The sequence below is a fragment of the Kogia breviceps genome, chromosome 1 (assembly GCF_026419965.1).
Source record: "Kogia breviceps isolate mKogBre1 chromosome 1, mKogBre1 haplotype 1, whole genome shotgun sequence".
NCBI classification, from domain to species: domain Eukaryota; kingdom Metazoa; phylum Chordata; class Mammalia; order Artiodactyla; family Physeteridae; genus Kogia; species Kogia breviceps.
The window spans coordinates 189,271,555-189,294,136 of NC_081310.1; the positions used below are offsets into that span (position 1 = coordinate 189,271,555).

The window sequence follows — 22,582 nt, forward strand, 5'->3', positions numbered from 1 at the left end:
AGCTTTGAGTTCCAAATTAGATATTTTTGTGTCCATAGCAAGACTATCTTCTTGAAAGCCTGGCTTTGTCGGGGAAGAAAACATTCAAAAATTATAAAAGCCACAGCCAGCTCTCCTGGGCACTCACTATGACAGTCCATGCTCTACTGGGGGCACGTGGGATGCTCGGCCTGAGGCCATCTCTCTGGCTGCAGTGAAGCAGGCTGGAGGGCTGGATGAATGGCTCTGGGAGCGGCCTCGGCCAGGGACCCTACTGGCGAGAGGTGGGGATATATGCCCAGTGTCCTCACCCCGAAGCCGGGGAATTCTGAGGCTCTGCACATCTCCCGAGCTCCCCGGCACAGGTCACCTGCTCAGTTAACACACACTGCTTCTGTCCCATCCCTGTCTCACGTCCCATCCCAGTGTCCCCAGTTCGAATCAAAATCCTTGTCTCGGGATCTGCTTCTGGGGAAACCCAGGCTAAGTCACTTCCTTTGACGAAGCAAGAGCAAAGCTCCATGTCTGAGCCCAGAGACCCCCACAGGCCACAGAGCAGCTCTTCCCAGGCCAGAAATCCCATTTTAATCAGCAAGTTGGACATGGGGGAGACTGGAGGCGACAAGCCTGAGGACAGACACTACCTGGGCTCCCGGGGAGGGAAACGCACTCCCAGCCCACACCCTGGGCCTCACAAGTCCAGGAAGGTGAAGGGAGACAGAGCCATAGCCACGGCTCTGTCTCCCTGTCATGCCCAGCAGTGCGGGAGAGGGTTGGGGACAGCAGGGCAGAGGACGGTCTGGGCCCGTGGGTCTGCGATGGCCCAGGTGGTGAGTGTCCCTGTGTGCAGGGAAGGACAGCGGGAGGGAGAGAGCAGGCTGGGGAACCCACGGGTGGGCGGCGAGCAGCCTGCCATCAGCCTGAGAGCCCCCATCAGCAGCTGCACAGAACCCCAGCTGGGAGACGGGTCCAGGTCACAGCTGCCTCCTGATGAGGGCTCATCTAGAGGCTGTATCTGCTCATCGGGGGTAAAGAAGAGTGGTTTTCCCTCGGGCAAGGGCAAGGGACTAAGGCACATGGACTGATATGCTCTGGGCCCTCGGAGCTATGGCATCCACGCCTGTCACTCCCTCCATCCCGACCACAGGGGCCCCATGGACCACCCAGGCTGCCTCAGCCTCAGAGCCTCACCCCAGACCCTGCTCCCCGGGCTCTTCGCCCAGACCAATCAATCAGTTCTTCGCCTCCTGCTCGACATTGAACCCCCTTCCATCAGGCCATAACCCACCACTCTGCCTGAATTCCTCTTGTCAAGGTCACCAATGGCCTCCCCGTGGCTAAACTGAAGGTCAGTTCTCAGGCCTCATCTTACCCTCTCCACAGCATTGGACGTGGAAGATCGTTCCCTCTTCCTTCCAACACGCTCACGTGGCTTCCAGGACATCTCGCCCTCTTGGTTTTCCCCTTCGTCTGGGCCGGGCCTTCTCAGGCTCCCTGGGTGTTGCGTTCATCTCCCAGACCTCCCAGCACCCGCTTCCCTGTGCTGTTCTCACGTCTCCTCCATCTCCTCTGCTCCCCTGAGATACAGCCAGGCTCATACCTGCCTCTAGCCTGGACCTCTCCCTGGACAGCACCAAACGCACAGAGCCACCACGCCCCCTGCTTCTCCACTCCGATGGCCAAAGGCAACTCAAATGTAACAAGCCCCAAACCCAATTCCTGGTCTCCCCCTAGAAAACCAGCCATTCCGCAGCTATCTGCAACCACGCCCCCACCTCAGTTAATGGCAGCTCCGTCCTTCCAGTTGCTCGGGCCAGACACCTTGGGGTCATCCCTCACTCCCCTTTCCCTCCCAGCCTACCCATCAGCTAACCCTGTGAGCTCCAGCATCAGAACCCACCCACACTGGCGCCCTTCACCTCCACCACGCCCATGGTGGTCCTGGCCTCCAGCATCTTGCGCCTGGATTACAACAGGTGGTCTCCTGACCTCCGCACTTCTACACCTGCCCCCACGCATTCTCCTCAACTTAGCGACCAAGGGTGATTGTTAGAAAGCCAGAGACAGATGGCATCATTCCTCGGCTCGAAACCCTCCCATGACCCCCCATGTCACCAAGGAAAAGGCAAGGTCCCTCCACGAACTGACCTAGTAACGCAGGACCATCTCCTACAGCCCCCCTCCCTCCATTCCAGCTGCCCTCCTGCCTCGGCGCTTTGCACTTGCTGTTCCTCTGCCCAAAATGTTCTATGGCCTCATGTCTGCTCCTCCTTCAGCTCTTCGCTCAAATGTCACATCGTCAGTGAGGCTTCCCCAGCCGCCTGGTTTAACATCAGAGCCCCCTCTCCAGTACTTTCTAACCCCCTTCTGTGTCATTCTTCTCCAGAGCACAGATGCCATCTGACACATTTTACTTATCTTCTGTTCCCTCTGCAACCCCCGTAGAATGGGGGGGCAGGTGTGTACCGGGTGTCTGGTTCACCAGTCTACCCAGTGCCCACCTGGATCCGGGTCCTGGCACATAGTAGGCTTTCAATAAACCCTGAATGAATGGTACACAGCTCCCATGGCAGGAACTGTTTACCATCTCCTCCCTGAGACACAGAGAGGTTAAGGTGCCTGCCTGATGTCACACAGCTAGTAAGCGGGTAAAGCACAGTTGGAACTCTGCTCTGTCTCCCAAGTTTTGCTCTTGGGGGCAGAGTCGCCTGGTGGCTGAGTCTGGCTCTGGCGGCAGACAGACCTACCTCAGTCTTGGCCTTGACACTTTTCAGGAAGCTGCTTAACTTCCCTGAGCCTCAGATCCCTTACCTGCAAAATGAGGCAAACAGAGCAGCTACTCAGGGCGCGGCTATGAGGATGAAATGAGCTGGGGCACCCAGAGCACTTGTGGTTATTATTACTCTGATGAATATCTAAAGTGAGAGCCTCTCCTCTCCTATGCGAGGCACATCCTCCGCTCGACTCGAGCCGTTTCCGACGCCCCCCCATCCTCCGTCGCTCTGTTGTCAGAGACTCTCGGGAGAGGAGCTGTTGACTCATATGATAATTTCACTACAGTAGCAGAGTCAGTCAGTTGCTCAGTGACAGATTTCACGGGCCCCATCACATCTCCCGGGTCCTCTTCAGCTGAGCGATCTGCAGGGCTAGGATCTAACAGACCCGCAAAGCTCTCAGACACTAACTCCTGCACATAAGCGGGGGAACTTCTTAATATGAACAGCCTGCCTCAAATGGTTTGGAACAAGGCAGGCTATGACGACATAAGCAATCATCACAGAGCTGCCGCTGGAGGACCGTTCTGGTGCTTTCCATGGATCTGTTAACACTTGTCCTCGGTAATTCTTCAAGGCATCATCGTCCCCATGTTAGAGGCGAGGAAACCGAGGCCTGGAGGTGAAGGGACGCCCTGGAAGACACATGGTGGGGCTGTGGCAGAGCTGGACGTGACTGCAGGCCCCCCGGATCCTAGACTTCAGGCTTGTCCGTTGTCCAGAGCGGCCTCTACCTACCAGTCGCCGTCCCAGGAAAAGTCCCGTCCAGCTCCCCCGGGGATCCCGACCCAGACAGTGCACTCAGTAATTAACTCGAGCAATGAAAATGAAGACGTGTTCTTTATCGCATTTGTACTTAGCAAGGACCCTCCTCTCTCATTGGAGGTAACGAGCCTCCCTTCGATACAAAATGGGAAACTGAGGCCCAGAGAAGATGGGTTCATCTGGAGTGGATGTAGTTGGTCAGTGTCCAGGGCCAGGCTTCCTCCAGACACAGCTTCCCCCTCCTCCTCCTGGGCAACCATGCTGGAACACTCACCGCACCCCCCCGCCCGCCCCCAGGAATAAGCCAACCTCTGCACAGGCTTTGCCCTCCACAAGGCCTTTCCCCTCCCCTGCAGCACCCTTGACCTCCCCGAGCCCTCGCCCACTGGCTCACGCCTGCCCTACCCGCTAAGCATGCACTTCCTGCGGACCAGGGACAGGGATGGCCGTGGCCTTGCTCACCTCCGTGGCCGCAGCAACCAGCATGGTGCCTGAGTACAGCGGGGCTCAAGGGGCGTGTGAAAGGAGTGAACAAGGAAGCGACTCCTCCAGTGCACGAGATCCCATCAGGCAGTCGGGACACGGCTGAAATGTCCCCTCCTCGGCGGCTCTTCCCCTGGGTTCGCGGAGCTTCCCGTGGAATCGCATCGAGCCGTGAGGCCGGGTCTCATTTCGAGGTTTGCCTCTTGCCTCGGCTTCCCTCCTCCCTGTATCCCAGGGTGGCCCCTATTATGTGTGGAAGGGAGGACAGGTGGGTGGGCAGGTGGTGAGCGAACAGACACGCCGACAGATGACAGAGAGGTGGATGGATGGGTGGGAAGATGGAGAGAACACTTCCCTTCTGGGTGGTGGGTTTGGGTTTGGTGTTTTTCCTATAGGCAGCTCTAGAAACTTAAGGATGGAGATTGAGCCAGGTCCCCACCTGCTAATGCCGCCCCACAGCCTAGGCTCTGTTTCCAGCCCCTGGAACTCACTCCATCCTCCCTCAGACCCAGGGACCTCAGCCCCCTCCCTTGTGGCTCTGTTGCCCATAGCAACAGCCCCAGACCCTCACCCTCCACACAGTGAAGCCCTTCAGTTTCTCTTCCTCCCAGGTCTGCCAGATGGATGCCAAGGCCTGTGCCTCCACACCATGCCAGAGCTGGGGCCCAGCCTTCCCTTCCAAAAACTTTCAGAAATGAAACTCCCAAGAGCCCCTCCCCGAGCAGAAGAGAACTTTCTGGGGTGATGGAAACAGTCGTACCTGTGCTGTCCAATACGGCCGGCACTCACCACCTGGGCACCTTGAGCCACACTAGAAACGTGGCGAACGGAACCGAACAACGGAATCTGTGATTTTATTTCATTTTAATTAATTAAAAAATTAAACAGCTACATGTGACCAATGGCGGCTGCACCAGACAGCACAGTTCTAGGGCCTGTTCTCGCGGTGCCTGGCCTGGATCCTTCCTGCTGGTTCCAGAACCACCCCTATCCAGTGACAGCTGCTCTGTCTCTTCCCCCATCACATCTCGAAACAACGAAACAAAAGAACAACCCTCAATCCAAGTACTGACGTTATTCTTGCCTTTTATTCCAGCATCTCCCAGAGCTCCAATATGTACAGACTTTATACACATATAATATACACCATATATACGTATTTATATATATTCACACACCAGCTCACACACTCTCATACACTCACACACACGCACCCTTCCAGGAAGGGTGCGTGGCCGCCCCTGAGCCCCGCTCGGGCCTGGACAAGAGGCACTGGGCTTGCCAGGCAATTGTGAGGTTTTGTGTTTTTTGCTTTTAAAAAGAAGGCCATCTTCTCCAGAGGTGTCCTCCCTCTCCCCAAACCCAAACCACTCCCCTAAACACTCTGAAATTTTTTTTTTTTTTTCTTAAAAAGGAAGAGGTTTTCCTCTGCCCCCCTCAGGTAGTTACCAGAGTTCAAGGCCCGTCCGCATGGCGCCATGCAGGTCCCTGGAAGGTGCTGCCACCCAGTGCTCCCTGGGGACCCTGGACCGCTGGGAGGGTCCGCAGCAGGCCGAGAGCCTGGCTTGGCTGCGGCCAGGCCTGCAGCTGCGCGGCCTGGGTGGGGGCTATAGTGTCAAGGGCACCTGCCAGATGAGGAGGGAGCTGTCTGTCTCCCCACACGGGGCTGGTTTCCCGCTGCCGCCTGGGGCGCTGCCAAAGTTGCGGTAGCCCTGCCCTCCAGAGACGATGGCCACCGAGCAGATCTCCTTGCGGTGGGCGTCACGGGCACAGGGCCGGCTGCGCACCCAGACGTCGGGGTCGTCAGCCATCTCGTAGATGGAGCCGTCCTCCTCACTGTGCTCCAGGGCTGAGCCGTCCATGGGCTCCGGCTCCCGCACAGAGAGCAGCGGGCCCGGGAGGTGGGCGGTGGAGCGCAGGCGGTACTGCAAAAGGATGCCCTTCTTGCGAGTCAGCTCTCGGCCCACGTGGCTCGCGGGCACGGGTGCTGGCTCGTGAGCCTGACTGTCCGGCTTGTCCTCCTCGGCTTGAGGCCCCTCGGCCTCCTCCTGGTCACTCCGCAGGATATCGGGGGCCAAGATGCTGGTGGCCACGGCCAAAAAGGCCACAGGCCCACAGTGACCGTTGAGCGAAACCATGCCTTTCCCTGCAGGAAGAGGGCAGAGAGAGGGGGACCAAAGGCCCAGAGTTTTAAAGACCCAACAGGTCTCTTGGAGAATTTCTGGGTTTTGTTTTGGGTTTTTTTTTTTTTTTTTTTTTTGGTTACTGCAATCTACATTGTTATCTTCCCAGAAGGCCATGTGTCTGGGGGAGGGCTCTCCATGCTCCGGGGCTACTTTCTTTGGAGAACTGGAGCAGGGGAACACGAGTGACTTTATAAACCACATGGGGAACCTCGGTGTGAAAGCATCTGCAGCTCCCTGCCTGAGCCATCCTCACATCTCTGCGCTTTTGCCCAAACCGTTGCCTAGAGAGCCTTTCCCGTCCACCTAACTCTACAGCTCAGTCTTGAAGCCCAGCTCAGCTCCTCCACAGGGCACCCTGCTTGCCTTCAGCCATGAAGAAATGATCACTCCTGTCTATGCCCTGCAGATTCCAGGACACCTGCCATCATAGCACCTGCTACCCTGGCTACAAGCCGCCCCTACCAGACTCTCAGCATTTGGGGGCAGGGTCTCTGCCCAATGCACCCCTGCAACCCCAGGACCAAGCCTGGGATGAACATATTGACCTATGTGATGAAATCATGAAGATGGGAAATCTTACAATTTAGGAAGAGAGCCTTCTTTGGCAGAGAGGTTCGAGGTCCACCTGGGGCTGGTCTCCCTCAGGGCTTCTCCCTCCCAGAGCCCTCAGCCCTGCCCTCCGGCAGCAGCTGAAAGAGGCCGCTTCGTCATCACCCTCAGGGCAGAGGCAGAGAGGGGCCCGGCGCTCTGGGGTCTTCCCTGATCCTGGACCCCAGTGGCACAGTCAGGGCAGCCCTCCCTCTAATCCATGCAAGCACAGCTGCGCATGGACCCCCAGCCCCAGGAGCCCTCAGTTATTTCTACCACTGGAGCCTGGACACTCTGAAGCTGCTGCGGGGAGGGGGCAGAAGGGGCCCAGCAGATCCTCTACCATTAGTCAGGTGTCTCAGCCAATCCCCAAACCATCTGGCCGATATGTCTACTGTGCCCGTTGCTAGATTAGGTAATTGAGACTCAGAGAGAAGACTCAGGAGACTGCAAGGCCGAGGTGATTTAATTCCACTGAGCCACAGTGCCACCTGTGATGACAGAGGACGTTAGAGAATGGACCCCCACCCCCATATCAGAAGAGAGCGCAAACATCTGGCCACAAGACCCACCCTTCCCTGGCCATAGGCAGCTGACCCCCCCCGGCCCTGCAGGACTGGCTCCCAGAGCCTCACCTGTGATCTTAGGGATGCCTTCCAGCCGAGGTACAGGCAGCAGGACGATGACACCCTGGTCCGTGCCCACCCAGAGCAGACCCTGGCAGATGAGGAGGCTGGTGACACACAGGTGCTTCTGGCCTGCAGAGGGAGAAGCCAGCATGAGCAGTACATCCTCTTGGGCGGGGGGTGGGGGCAGGGGATGGGGGCCACTGCAGGTGAGAAAATGGCACAGTCTGGGCTCCTCTCCTGCGATAAGCAAGAAGCTGGACAGGGTTGTGATTAAGATATGGGGTTTGGGAGGCTAACCTGGCTGGGGTCTGGCCCCTGGGTCCCCCAGCTGAGTGCCCCCCCCCGCCGCGACGCAGCCTCAGTTTCCTCCTAGGTAAAGCAGGGCTGCCTTGAGGATGCTATGAGGGAAGGCCACGGTACCGGCCCACGTGAGCATGGCTGGCTCATCTGGCACAAGGTGTGCGCTAAGGGCCGCCCATGCCAGGGACACAGCTGGCCAGCTGGGGAGTGAAGGGAGGCCTGGGAAAGTGGGGGTTTGAGGGTGAAGCAGATGGTGCAGACGGGATGCATGGGGAGGGGTCCAGGTGAGTTGGCAGTCTGTTGCAGCCCCTTGGCTTCCAGCCCGGGCTTAACATCTTGCCCACATGGGCCCTTCCTCTGGCGAGGGCCGTGCACCCTGCAGTCCCCAGGCCCAACAGTGAAACGGGCCCTCAGCGCCAGGAACTAGCATGTTTCGGATGCCAGTGAGATTAGCTCTTACCCGGCCCTCCCCGGGGCTGCGTCTTCCTTTGAGTGAGAACAGCAAGAGCGGGGAGGGCGGGTCCCTCTCCTCTTCACAGGGAGGGAGCACAGCCACGGTGGCTGTGAGCACGGCTGCGGGGCCAGGCGCTGGGGTCAAACCCCGGCTCTGCTACTTCCTGGCTCCATGTCCCGGGGCCAGAAACAAAACCTGTCTGTGGCATGGTTCCCTCACTTGCAAAAGGCGACAATGATGCTATTTCAAAGCCTTGTCCTGAGGAGTAAATGAGCCCATGCTTGTAAATCACATAATCCAGTGGCTGGTACGTGGCACTCACAGGTAGGGGCCGCCGGCCGTCCTCGCTGCTGTTCCGTTGCTAACAATTCCGGTCAACGGGAATGGGCGTGAGGGAGGGGCTGGGAACCCACTCCCGCCCCTCCAAAGGGCCGTCTCACTTCTGGCCTGAATTCTTCTGCCCAAGGACAAGATTATTCTCTCCTCAAATTCAAAGTCATGCCATGACGTGAAGTGATGCTTAGAACAGGGGGCTCTCAAGCTGGGCATGCATCGGCACCACCAGGAGGGCTGATAACTGAGGGGCCAACCCCAGAGGTGAGCCCCAAAACTGCATTTCCAGCAAGTTCCCAGGTGACACCGATGCTGCTGGGCCCGGGACCACACTTTGAGAAATACTGCTTTGCAGTTTCCAAAGCACTTCGCATACCTGCCCTAGCCTGACATAAGCCTTGCAACTGATGGGAGGTATGCAAGACCCGGATGCTGTGCCCATTTTCCAGACAAGGATATTAAGGTCCAAAGAGGTCACCCAGCTGATGAGTGAGGGGTGGGGAGAGGGGAGGAGCAGAGCTCAGGTCTGCCGCTTCTTACAGCCGGATGCTTTCACTGCCTCTCCACTCTTGAGCAAATTACTTGAGTTCCATACCTGTAGGTGTATGGGCTTCCTCTGCAGAGCAGAGACTCAGAGCAGAATGGTGTGGCTCCATGGTCACCCCAGAAGGAAGGTTACTATCTTGGGGTTCACACAGCATTTCCTAACACACTGGTCTATACTGTCACCCATCCATTCACTCGGCACCCCAGCACATCCCCAGGACCTACTGTGTGCAGGACGCTGCACTCGGTGCTGGAGGCACAGGGGGAACCACACACACAAAGTTCTGCTCCTAAGGAGCAAACATTCTAGAACTTTCTACAATAATGAAAAGGTTCTCTACCACACTGTCCAATTCGGTCACCATTAGCCACATATGGCTACTGACACTTGAAATGTGGCTAGTGGGACTGAGGGGCTGAGTTTGTCATTTCTTTTAACTTTAATTTTAATGGTAGCTACCGTATTAATGCAGCCCTGGGACGAGAAAGAGGAAAAGAAAGCAGAAACAAGGAATATAGCTACTAGGCAGAGGAGTGAAACGGGGCAGTGAGGCAGAGGGCGGTTGGGAGAATGCCGGGGTTTTGTGCCTTACTCTGCTTCCTGGGGGGATGGAGAGGCTGCATCCAATGACAAGGAGGCGGCAGCCACGCCAAGACCCAAGCAAAAGCCCTGGAGGCGGCACGTGCAAAGGCCCTGTGACAAGATGAGCTCACAGTCTGTGGAGGACCGAGCCAGTGCAGCTCAGGGATGAGGGCCCTGCGAGGCGACGGGGGGAGGGTCAGAAGAGTGGATGGGCCAGGGCTAGGGCTTTGACTTTTCATTCTGAGAGTGATGAGGAGCCGCTGGCAGGTCTAAGCAGAGGAGTGATGCACCCGGATTTTAGAGGAGCATTTTAGCTGCAATGAGACGGAGGACTGGGGTGATGGGGGAAGCAAGGAGACCAGCAAGGCAGCGATGGTGGCATCCGAGACACGGCGGTGGCAGGGAGATGGTGAGAAACCAACAGGTTAGAGACAGACCTGCTGACAGACTGAAGGGGAGGGGGGAGGGGAGAGGAATCAAGGACAGCTCAGAGCTTTGTGTCTCAAGCAGCTGGGTGCATGGCAGTGCTGTGGACCGAGACCAAGGAGGAGCAGGCTTGGGGTAGAAGTCCAAGTTCAATACTGGCTGTCCTTTGAGATGCACATTAGATACCCAAGTGGAACTGTCAGCAGGCAGTGGGATATACGAGTCTGGCGACGTGATGCAAACTCAGCGAGTCTTATTCGTAGTGTTGATTCAATGTGGAAATGGAAACCACAGTGGGAAAAAAGCCAGTTTGTCAGGGGCTATTTCACAAACAGTATCTGGGTTTGGGGGCGCTGGGACTCTTCCCCACGTCCTCATCAACTCAGAGAGCGTAGGCTCCCAACTACTAGGACAGCCTCAGAGGACAGTCCAACCGTGGGTGCTCCCAGCCCACGTGAAATCAGAAAGTGCAGGAGGCTCGGGCTGCGAGCCCTCTCACGTCACCACCTGTCTTCTCTTCTTGGTTCTGCTCAAGGTCTGTAATTCCTCTATTTCTCCCTTTGCTCATTTACTGTTTGCCTTCCCAAATGTAAGCTTCCTGAGGGCAGCAGCTTATCTGGGTCTCAAAGTTGATTCCCCAGCTCCTGGCCGAATACCCTGGTTCATGGTAGACACTCGAAAGGGACCTGTGAGTTCAGATCTAGAGAACAAACTAGTGGTTTCCAGTAGGGAGCGGGACCCGGGGAGGGGCAGGACAGAGGTAGGGGATTAGAAGGTGCTAACTACCAGATATACAATAAATATACTACAAGGATATATTGTACAACACACGGAATATAGCCAATATGTCACAGCAACTATAAATGGAGTATAACCTTTAAAAATTGTGAATCACTATGTTGTACACAGGAAACTTACGTTGTAAATCAACTGTACCTCGATAAATATTTTTAAAAGGGACCTGTGAGTAAATGAGTGAATGAGAGAATGAATGAATGAAAGCAGAGAAGTGAGTAAGGACACAGGTGTTGCTGTCACTTACCAGCTACGTGAATCAACAAGCCACTGTCTCTCGTTGTTCAATGAGTATTACAAATGTCCCTTGCTCAATTTTATGATTATTAGCAATATTATATATGGATATATACATAGGGAGTATGTATATAAATATATATATCTATACACATAGTATAATGTATACACACAGTTGAGCACAGCTCTTGGCCCATAATATATAATCAAAAAATGGAGGCTATTAGCACAATATTTGTGATTATTAAAAGGACCTAGTCTCTTGAGATCAGCTCATCAGAGCCAGAAACCCACAAAAATAATAAAAGCCAAGAGCGGGAACAGTGGCAAATGTTTCATCTCACAGGCCTCCCCTCCTTTTCCAGGGCCCCTGGGGCCTCAGGACCAGCAGGAGACCATTTCCTGATGCCCCTGCCTCCCCTCGGCCCCCATGGGACAGCAGAAACCTGGCAAGTGAAAGGAAGGCAGCGAGAAACCAAAAGAGATGCCGGAACGGAGAAATGACTTCATCTGCAGACCTCGTTCCGAGGCCCTTCCTCCTCCCACTCTGCCTCGAGGAAAAGAGCGAGGCACTTCACAAACAGTACGAAAGGAAAAAAGAAAAGTCTAATGGTGGATAAATATTTTATCACTGAGACTTAATGCAGCAGTGTTCAACTCACCCAAGCCATCTATCTGGAGATATACAACTTTTAAAAGCTCAGGCTCTCAGAGAACATTTTATTAATGACCTGTCTAGTTAAGAGGAGGAGGGAGTTTAGGTTCAAAAATGCATTAATACCAGTTGGGGACGCGAGCGGAGGAAAGGGGTCGGGGGAAGGAAGCGTGATGAATTTTTAACATGCCCTTAAAAATATCCGCACTTAGAGGAGGAACAGATTTATTAGTAATTACACAATTAGTTCATTTGGTGATATGGGGGAAGAAAAAATACCTTAAAGCCTTTTTAAAATATCTCTAATAAAGAATTCAAGAATCCTGCTCTGTTCTTCTGCCAGGGCACAGTGTAGGGTGGATTTGATGCCCCCCTCCACCCAGGGCTGGCTCCTCTTGGGCTCGCGGCGTCCCGGCCAGCAGGGGCCCGGGCTCCCCGGTGTCAGGAAAGGTCAGGCCTGGGGGAAGGAGGCCCAGGACAGTAACTCCTCGGGACCTCCGGGAAGCGCTGAACGCAGGAAGCTCAGCCTCCACTCTGCGTGTCCAGGGCCCAGCTCCGGGAGGTCGGGCAAGCGGACAGGTGCCGATGTGGTGGGAGGGGCCCCGAATAGAGGGTTGGGGGGAGATGCACGGCCGAAGGGGACCAGTGCAATGAGGGGCAGGGACTGCCACGAAGATAATGACGGTGGACGACACCATCACACACCAGAGCCGGGGGCCATGGGGCGCTGTCCTCACCACCTCAGGTAAGGCGCACACCTGCCCTGAGAGGCGGGGACGGAAGGTGGGAGAGGCTCTCCACTTGCTCCCGTCACAGAGCTGGAAGGCGGCATGAGCCGGGATTCCAGCAGGGCCTGTGTAACTGCGGGCTCTGCTCTGCCCTAAGAGCTCCCACTCAGATCTCCGGCCCTCGCTGTGCAGGTGGGGAAACGGAGGCCCGGGAAGGGGGAGGCCGCCCACTTAGTCCGTGAGAGAGTTTGACTCAGGTCCTGGCTCTGGCCCCTCAGAGGAGTGACCCGAGGCCAGTTATTTAACCTCCTGGGCCTCCGTTTACCTGCTCCTGAAAGCGAGTGTCCTTTCTTCTTTAAGGGTAACTGTGAAGAACAAGTCAAGACAGTGGGCGTGAAAATGCATTTTAAACCCACAGTGGGGTCAGAGTTGTGCAGGGGGGAGCCTGCTGGTTTTCTGCCTGCAGCGGGCCTGTCCACAAAGCCTGCCTCTGACTGCCTGGTAAACTTGATTCTTTCTCTACTCTCCACCAGCCCCACAGATAGACTGAGAAGATGCAAACGCCGTAAGATTATCTATGTCTTCCATTGTTCCACTGGCTTGAAATAATTTAGCTATCAGCATAAATGTGGAAATATTTCTGTGATACTGAGAAACTTTTACTGTAGTTAAAATAGATCTACCTCATATATAAATACTACGAAAGACAATGAAACTAAAGCTTGGAAAAAGGAAGGGAGGGAGCGAGGGAGGGAGCGAGGAAGGACCCGTAACATAGGTCCCCCCAAGCCCCTACGCCAGACCCCAGGAGCAGGTTAGGAAGCCGTTTATTCTCCTCCTGGATGCCCCAGACCTAGGCAAGGCGTTTTCCCATGCCTGACGCCAAGTATCCTGAGCCAGGAACCACTTTCCATCCCACAGAGGGACCAGAGGCTCCGGGAAGCAAAGAGACCTGCCAAGACCCGACAGTGGCCAAGCCGGGACTCTGGCCACCTCGGAAAACATCTCTTCCCCTGTTACGCCCAGCGGGACTCTGAACTGAGTCCGACCTGATGTGGCTCCCTGTCCTGCCTCTGGCCACTTTACCCTGCTGAATAAACCTCAGTTTCTGCATCTGTAAAATGGGGACAGTGAGATCCTGTACGTAAAGCCCTTGAGACCTACCTCACTGTAGGGCTCCTGGCAGGCTGGCAGCTACTAGGCACTATTGCTATAGTTGTTGATCTTGTAGTTAGTAACCATCCCCCGCGCCCCCCCTTGGCCGCTTCCAGCCTCTGCCATGGCCCGTCTGCCGAGCCCCTCCCACAATCAGCTCCAGGTTCAGCCTGCCACGCCTCTCTGTTTCCCTGGCCCTGGGGCCCTTCGGCGCCCCCAGCTGCCCCCAGCTGGGGCACGCAGCCCAGTCAGCTGAGCTTGAACAGGACAGTCCCCACACCCTCCCAGACCAGCCCCGGGTCAGGGCAAGGCAGGCCAAGGCCTGCTAGCCCTGAGGGCTGCTCTAAAGCCCGCTGGGGGTAGGGACGGACCCTGGGCACGTGTCTGCCCTGGCTCCCAGCACAGCCCACAGGGATCTGGGCAGCGACTGGGGCAGCAGACAGTAGGAGAGATGCCTGGAGCCGATTCTACGGGGGCCTCGGCAGAGGCTGGGTGGCAGCGGGGGTGCTAGGTGAGCTCAGATCTTAGTCCTCTCCGTGGGTCTCACAAACAGCTCTGCAGGAGGAAGCACGGGCCCCAAGGGGATGGTGTCCGAAGTCTTCACCCTCCCCTTGCCCCAAACCTGATGGCAAACTAAGGGGGACAATTGCCTTTCTTTAAGAACCTCTGAGGAAAGAGACCCTTAGTTGACCTTCTCTCTTTCCCTTGGCCTTATTCTGAAGGTGATCTGAGGCAGAACTGGGTTTTTGGTCAACCTGAGCAGTGGCAGGTAGAGATGAGCCTCGCTTCCTGCCCAGCGTGGCTTTTTAGCGGCCGCCTGACTTGGGGGAGTCCCCTGAGCTCAGAGCCTGACTTCCCACGAGCCCCCGCCTGCTGTGCTGCAGTGACAGCCCCAAGGGCTTTGGAGGGACGGGCCTGGGTTCAAATCCTGAACCCACTGCTTCCCCTCTGGGAGGCCCAGTTCTCAAGGCTGACCAAAGGCTGCCTCAAGGGTTCATGAGATGGGCTGGCCTGGCGGTGGAAGGTGCTTCCCGAATGTCGGCTCCCTCCCTCCCTTCACAGCCCCAGGACAGCAGGGCATGAGGCCCAGCAGCAGCCTCACCTGGCATTAGGAAGGTGGTCCTGGTGGCGATGTTGATCTCCTGCAGATGCTCCAGCGTCTCCGTGTGAAAGAGGCGGATGGAGGAGCCGGAGGAGAAGGCCATCCAGACACCGCTGCCCGCCTTCACCATGTGTGTCACGCTCACAGCCGCGTCCTGGTGCGCCTCGAAGCTTTGCTGCGGCGCAGAGGGAGGGCTGTCAGTGCTGGGCGGGGTCGGCCAGCCAAGCCTCTGGGAGCCAGGCTAACCCGGCCTCTGCCTGAACCCAAGTCAGAGGGAAGAAACCTCAGAAGCCTGGCAGTGCTGTGTCGGGAAACATTTTAACCACCGGCGGGGCGAATCCTGGTGTGTTGTGTCTGCTGATTCCCGTGGTGTAAATACTTCTAACATGGCCCATCTCAAGCTACCCACGTGACAGCACCGAACGTGGAGCAAGGGAAGACAAGCGCACACCAGGCTCTACCATGACACTGACGCAAGGGAAAGACAGAGCTGCAAGTCTACGGAAGAGGAAGTGACAGCTTACGTATATTATCTAAGGCTCTGAAGGCACCAACAGGACAGAACTATCAGGGAAAGCAGGTGGGTGGTGTGAGCCAAACCCTCGTCTTCACTGCAGGGAGGCAAGACATAATGTCCAAAAACTGATAAATCCAGAAACAGTGAAGCACACAGTTGAGTCACAAGAAAAGTGCCCGGTGAATTAAAAACAGAACAGGTGAAAGTATTTTCTTCCAGGAAGCAGGACTGGAGACCGGGAGTAGGAAGCGCCTTTCCAGATAAACCATTATATGCTATTTGATTTTTTTTTTTTTTTACAATTTTAAATAAAATTTTGATCTTTAATAAAAAAGAGCTTCCCTGGTGACACAGTGGTTAAGAATCCGCCTTCTGGGCTTCCCTGGTGGCGCAGTGGTTGAGAGTCCGCCTGCCGATGCAGGGGACGCGGGTTCGTGCCCCGGTCCGGGAAGATCCCACGTGCCGCAGAGCGGCTGGGCCCGTGAGCCGTGGCCACTGAGCCTGCGCGTCCGGAGCCTGTCCTCCGCAACGGGAGAGGCCACAGCAGTGAGAGGCCCGCTTACCGCAAAAAAAAAAAAAAAAAAAAGAATCCACCTTCCAATGCAGGGGACATGGGTTCGAGCCCTGGTCCAGGAAGATCCCACATGCCACGGAGCAACTAAGCCCGTGCGCCGCAACTACTGAGCCTGCGTGCCACAACTACTAACACCCGCGCGCCTAGAGCCCGTGCTCCACAACAAGAGAAGCCATCACAATGAGAAGCCTGCGCACAGCAACGAAGAGTGGCCCCCGCTCACCACAACTAGAGAAAGCCCATGTGTAGCAACAGAGACCCAACACAGCCAAAAATTAATTAATTAATTAAAAAAAAAAAAAAAAAAAACCTCTTACAAAGAGAGGAGATAAACATCCGGCTTCCCATCTACTGCCGGAGAAAGTCTAAGTTCCTTAGCTGGGCATTCCAGGCCTCAGCTCTGCCCCAACTCCCACCTTTCCTGGCAGGCTCCCTATGCTCCAGGCCAACCAGAGCCCGGGCCTGGAGGATGCTCAGGGTGCACTAGGCGGCCACGCCTCTGCCCTCGAGATGGCCTGTCTGCAACGTGCACCACCCACTGCCCTCCTGGGAAAAGCTTTTCACCATCTTCAACCATGAAGCCCACTCCAGCCACCCTCGCACCGGCCACTTCCTCTGCCTGGCACATTCCAGCCTGACGACATCTACTCCACTCTGGCCCTGCTCGGCTGCCTCCCACACCGGTCCATGAACTCCAAGGATGGACGCTGAGCCTCAGGCCTGTCAACATCCTCCCTGTTCAGCATAGGGCCCAGCGCACAGTGAAATCTGGTCAAGGAGCGAATGGATGGATGCTTGAATTCCAGCCATGACATTGAGTCGTTACTTAAACATCGACCACCCCAGCGTACCAGGCTAGATAGAGGCCCAAGCACTGGGGACGGTCAGGTAACTCTGGTGCATCCACCTGGTGGACTGTCCTACATCTATTCAACGTCATATCTACAGAGACTGTGTGATGAATGTAGAAGAATGTGAATGTTATAGCAGTAACTGCAAACAGAAACAAAAGCAAAAGGCCACATTCAACACTGGGGGAGGGGAAGGGGCAGGAGGGTAAAACCTGTACACTGAGGATTATTCCAGGGCTGTACCTGCTGATTTTCCACCTTTCCAGTTGTCTGATTTTCCTTTTTTTTTTTTTTTTTTTCCTATAAAGAGCAGATCTTGGGTGGAAGCCCAGGACAGCAGGAGGTGTTGGCCAGAACATCAATGTGGAATCAGGCCTGCTGTTAAACCTCATTTCCTCAATAACTTCCCAGGTCTGGGCCTCAGTCTCCCCATTTGTAGGTGGAGTTTGTCATGAGAGTTATAGGGACTCCCGGGTGAGGGAGAGCTTAGCACAAACCCAGTTCCTAATATGGCCTCATTCATCCAACAGATATTCTTGAGCCCCTACGATATGCCTGGCGTGGGTCTAGGTGATGGGAATATAGTGATGAACAAGATAAACAAGGGGCCCACACAGTTAAAACAAACATTACTCCCAATAGTAAAAATACTGGGAAAAATACTGGGTGCCACTAAGATTGGGTGACCAGAGAAAGTCTCTCTAGGAGGTAATATTTGTCAGAGACAATGAAAATGTGAAGGAATCAGATCTGGGATGTGGGATGGGGGAGGGGAGAGCATGTCAGGCAAAGGGTACAGTAAGTGCAAGAGCCCTGGGGCAGGAATGAACTTGCCGTGTTTGAGGAACAGAAAGGTGGTCAGTGTTGGGGAGCATGGTGGCAAGACAGAGGTGGGAGAGGAGGTCAGGGGCCAGATCACACCCAGCAGCCCTGAAGTCCACGGCGAAGCATTTAGATTGTATTCAAGTACGGGAGGGGGCTGAGCCTGGTAAGTGACAAGTTCAGGTTTACCTTTGAAAGAAGTTCAGTTTGAGGGCTGTGCGGCAGTTGGAATTCTGGGCCTCGCGTGGGCTTAGCCAGTGAGAAGCGGCAATAACAGGACTCGGTTTCTTTTGCTGCTGCCACAGCAGCACCGGCTCAGCCCCGGCTCAGCCCGGTTCAAATCACTGGAGGTTTCCCACCGCGATAAAGAAGCTGGGGCGGGGGGGTCTCCATGGGGAGCCAAGGGAGAGCCAAGCCAATGGACTCAGTGCTCACTCCCGATCAGAACACGGAGCCCGGGTTTCCCTGGTGGCGCAGTGGTTAAGAACCGGCCTGCCAGTGCGGGGGACACGGGTTCGAGCCCTGGTCCGGGAAGATCCCACACGCCACGGAGCCACTAAGCCCGTGCACCACAACTACTGAGCCTGCACTCTAGAGCCCGCGAGCCACAACTACTGAGCCCGCGAACCACAACTACTGAAGCCTGCACGCCTAGAGCCCACGCTCCGCAACAACAGAAGCCACCGCAATAAGCCTGTGCAAAGAAGAGTAGCCCCCGCTCGCTGCAACTAGAGAAAGCCCGCACGCAGCAACGAAGACCCAACACAGCCAAAAATAAATAAATTTTAAAAAAATAATAACACGGGGCCCCACGGAGGGCAAGGCTGTGAGACGGCTGATGAAATGGCTTTTTCTGAGCCAGTCCCTGCTGGCTGAGCTCTGCGGCCCAGGGTGGGTGGCCTGATGGACGGGCTGGGGGCACAGGAAAGTGCAGGGTCCCAGAGGAAAGGCCCCGGGCTGCTCTTGGGAGGCAGGGTCCCAGCGCGCAGCTCACCCCTGATGGGGGGCCCCTCGAGCAGAAGCTGCAGCTCCGTCTGGGGCAGGAGCGCCTCATCTCCATCAAAGTGGACGCTCCAGGGGTGAGGAAGGAGTCGCGCATCAGGCCAGGCACACTCAGAGGGCAGGGAGCAATTTCCTCCCTCAGCCTGGGGGCTCAGACTAGGGCCTCCTGGGGGGACGTCTCTGTTGCTCCTTCCTTGGCACCCCTCCCTCGCCCCGGTGAAAGCCCGGGCGCTGGAGGCTCAGCCAGACAGCCCTGGGATGTGGGGAGTGGCCCGGCCCCCTCACAGCCTCCACAAAGCCGGGCTCAGTCCGTGCAGTGCAGGGAAACGGGGGGAACGTCCAAGTCTCTGGCCATTTGCTCCGCAGTCTACTTCCCGCTGCCCCGGCAGTACTGGCCGGCAGCTCCTTTCCGGAGAGGAGCCCTCCTTCAAGGAAAGAAACCGCTGTCGGGGGCGAGAGGTGGTTATCTTCCTGTACCAGCCTGCATTCAGCTTTCCTAAAGGCGCAGACCCAGGCCGAGCCCGTGGTTACAACAGGACACCCCCCCCCGAGGCGGGCCTTGCTGGGAGAGTCCAGCCGAGGAACCACCAACCCCCATCCCAGCTGAGACCCTGCGGCCGGATCCGCAGTCCCGCAAAGCCCGCCGTCGACGAGCAGGTGGCTGCACGGATGGGCTAGCAGGATGGAAGGGGCACCCAACGTGCTTCGTCTGCAGACTTTTCCCCAAAGCGGCACGCATGTACCCGCACGTGAACGCACAAACACATGGATACCAACAGGAAGACGTGTGCATGCTCATACACGTGCGGCGGGACTCCTGCCCAGCTCCCGAAGGAAGGTCCGAAGCATTTCCTGCCTCCGAAAAAGCCAAACCGCGCTGTAACCGACAGACCTGGGCCCACACAAAGCTGCACCTGAATCTGCAGCCAGTCAGCCCGGCGTGCTGCCGTCAGAATCTAATTAAAAGAGAAGTCAGCAGTGGATATCCAGGCTCATTCCTCCAGAGGCATAACAAGTCTGTCTCCAGGCCCAAAGGGCTTTGCCCAAGACCTGTGCAAAGCTGCCAAGTCCAATGGTAAGGCGAGTGGGGGTGAGGACAGGGATAGGTGTGAACAGGGGCAGCTCCAGGCTCCGCCCCTCACTCCTCAGTTACTCCTGGGCTGACAGGACCCCTCCCCACACCAGGAGCCTGCTGGGGGAAGCCGGGTCTGGGGCACTGGGGCTGGGCTTCCTGGGCACGCAGAGCAGGGGTAGGTGGCACCCTGGCATTGTGGGCCCCCCAGGAGGGTGGAGGGAGCTGAGCACAGCACCCCTGGATGGGAGCAGGTGGCAGTGAGGCCCAGCCCTTGCTGCCACGGGGTTCGGAGCTGACAAGCATGCATCTCATTTTGTTTTCCAAACATGGGGTGTTTGCTTGCCCAGAGCCAGGGAGGCTATCAGTTTATCAAGCGCTCCTCTCCTCCCAACCAGGACCAGGTGAAACACTGCCCAGCTGGCACCCCAATTCCAGGCCATGGCTCCCCATTCTCACCTCTGGACCCCTCCTCTAATCCCTGGACAGCCTGGGGGGCCCAGGAGTGGGGGGACCACCGTACCATCTAAGAGGCCTCTACCCCCTGTCCCTCAAGAAGGCCCCCTGTCCCCCTGCACAACCAGCCCAGTCATGCCCCTCCTCTGGGCCCCAGAAGGCCTGATACTTCCTGCCCACTCGGCCCCTATGGTCCAGGCACGGCTATTTACTGGCTGCTTACCTTGCACCAGGAGCTGCTCGGTTAGGATGATATTCTGGACAAGAGGTGTGCACACAGTGGCCCTCAGGCTACACCACCCTGCCGCCTATTTTGGTGAATCTAGTTTTATTGGAACATGGTCACACCCACATAGAAAAGAATCCATTCAAGTAGGCTGGGAACTCAGCACTCTGACTACACAACCTTGGTCCTTGTTTAAGGACAAAAAGATCCACAAAAAAAATCCTGAACTTTACTTAGTAAGCTTGGTGGTGGTCATGGAATAGGCACAGTGATTCTGAAACTACACAGTGTGACTGAAGGACACTGATGTTATTATTGGGAGCCAGGGTAAACAGCAAGAGTCAAGTGTAGAGTGAGAAGTGAGGGTAGAGCTCTATGACCTTGGACTTGAATTAGAGGTATCAGTATGAACTTGAGACTTTTCTCCTGGCTCTGTCCACTGAAAGTGTCTGGAAGCAATGACACCCCGGCAGCAGTGAGCACACCACTTCTGGATTTCTAAACACCATTCCCCACGAAAGGGAACCCTGGAGAAATGGCTCATTGGGGCAGGGGAATTACCAGATGAGCCTAGAGCTTCTCTAGAGGCAGACAAGCAAGGAGGTGCTCAAAGAATGATGAGGAAGTGTCCACAGGACCCAGGACCCAGCACAAAGGGGCTCCTGGTGTGCAAATCTGAGACAACTGGAGCATCAAAAGTAATAACAATGGTCCTGAATGATACCACTGGCTTTTAAAAATACTCTATGGGGCTTCCCTGGTGGCGCAGTGGTTGAGAGTCCGCCTGCCGATGCAGGGGACGCGGGTTCGTGCCCCGGTCCGGGAGGATCCCACGTGCCGCGGAGCGGCTGGGCCCGTGAGCCATGGCCGCTGAGCCTGCGCGTCCGGAGCCTGTGCTCCGCAACGGGAGAGGCCACAGCAGTGAGAGGCCCGCATATCACAAAAAAAAAAAAAAAAAAAAAAAAATACTCTATGAATTTGCAGTAGTAATAAAGGAGGAGGGTTAAGTGGGGGGGGAGGAAACTCCTCTTTAAGTAACGTTTGTAGTGAAAATTCACTGAGGAACAGGATATTCTTCCATTTTCCAAGAATCCCCCACAGTCACTACAAAGGGAAACTGGTACCTTTACGATGGGGAGACCTGGCAGACCCCACCTTAACCAAGTGATGAAGGATGGGGCCAGCCTGCATTTCCCACCTCCCCAGGGATGCAATAGGAGGGCACGGCTTCCTACACCGAATCTGGCCAAATACTCCAATCTCAGCAGGAGGAAACAATGGGGCAATTCCAGCTGGTGGGACCTATGAGAAGACACTGGCTTGGATCTCTAAAAAGTCACTATCATGGAGATCAAAGAAAAAAAAAAAGGAGAGGAATTATTCTAGATTAAAAGGAGACAAAAGAAACACGACAACCAAATGCAACATGTGTTCCCAGCTAGACGCCGGGGGTGGCGATGGGGAGTAGCTATATTTTGAAGACAACTGGGGCAAGGGGTCTATGGTTGGTAGACCGATGGGCACGATAATGCTACTGAGGTTATATAAGGGGGCCCAGCTGGAGGATTTATGTATGAAGGGCAGTGTTGTCTGTAACTAGCTTTTAAGTGAGTTAGTCCCAAAAGATGTGTGTGTATATGTATAACATGGGAAGAAAATTATGGTAAAATGTTAACAGTTGGTTTACTAGGTGAAGACAATTTGTGCGTTCATTGTACTATGCTTTCAACCTCCTGTAGTTTGAAATATTTTAAATTAAAAAGCTGGGAGTCAGGGGAGTAAAGTTATTTTTTTTTTTAAAAAAAAGGTTGGTCACTGGAGTGGAGGGCCTGGGCCTGACTTCCGGCTCCCAGCTCATCTCTGGCAGGGTCACTGGGTCTCCTCTCTCATCTGCCAACGGAGATACGAGGAGAACCTGCCTTACGGGGTGCTGGGCGGTTCGTGGGACGGGGCCAGCACACCGTGAGCGCCCCACGCACGCGGCCGTGGGCAGGAGCGAGTCAGGGGAGGGGGGTCAAGCCAGCGTCCTGCAGCCACCCACGGAGCCCCGTCCCCTTCGCCGCAGCCCTGCGGTGGACATCTGCTCAGAGGGTCTCAGGTGAGTAATCCCACCCCAAGCAGCGCTGACACAGCCCAGCCTCAGTCCTACAATATTTATGTGCCTCCAGGTGATGCTTCTGGGCCTGGTTTCCATAAATTCCTGGCCTGAGCAGCTCAGCGCTCAAAGTCATTAGAGCTGCGTTAACGCCAAGGAGCCGGTTAGGGATGCTGGGGCCTTCGGCGGCCAGGGGCTGCCAAGGAAATGGCGGGAGGCTACTGCTCGCTGGGCACCTACTGTGTGCCA

General features: G+C 55.8%; 1 protein-coding gene across 21 annotated transcripts in view; it reads right to left on the reverse strand.

The window, feature by feature from the left end:
• Positions 1 to 5,070: 5,070 nt before the first annotated feature.
• The window catches only part of ARHGEF10L (Rho guanine nucleotide exchange factor 10 like), a 168,767-nt gene continuing 151,255 nt past the window's right edge, over positions 5,071 to 22,582 (reverse strand). For 17 of the 21 annotated variants that reach the window (XM_067016341.1, XM_067016382.1, XM_067016396.1 and 14 more), the window contains 3 exons: positions 14,719 to 14,893; positions 7,411 to 7,533; positions 5,071 to 6,147 (listed from right to left, as the gene is read on the reverse strand). In XM_067016341.1, coding sequence (XP_066872442.1) covers positions 5,609 to 6,147; positions 7,411 to 7,533; positions 14,719 to 14,893 — 837 coding nt within the window. In that variant the 3' untranslated portion in view covers positions 5,071 to 5,608. Of the gene's footprint in view, positions 6,148 to 7,410; positions 7,534 to 11,948; positions 12,827 to 14,718; positions 14,976 to 22,582 lie in introns of those variants that run through there. The other 4 variants (XR_010837194.1, XM_067016415.1, XM_067016427.1 and 1 more) reach the window with 4 other exon arrangements.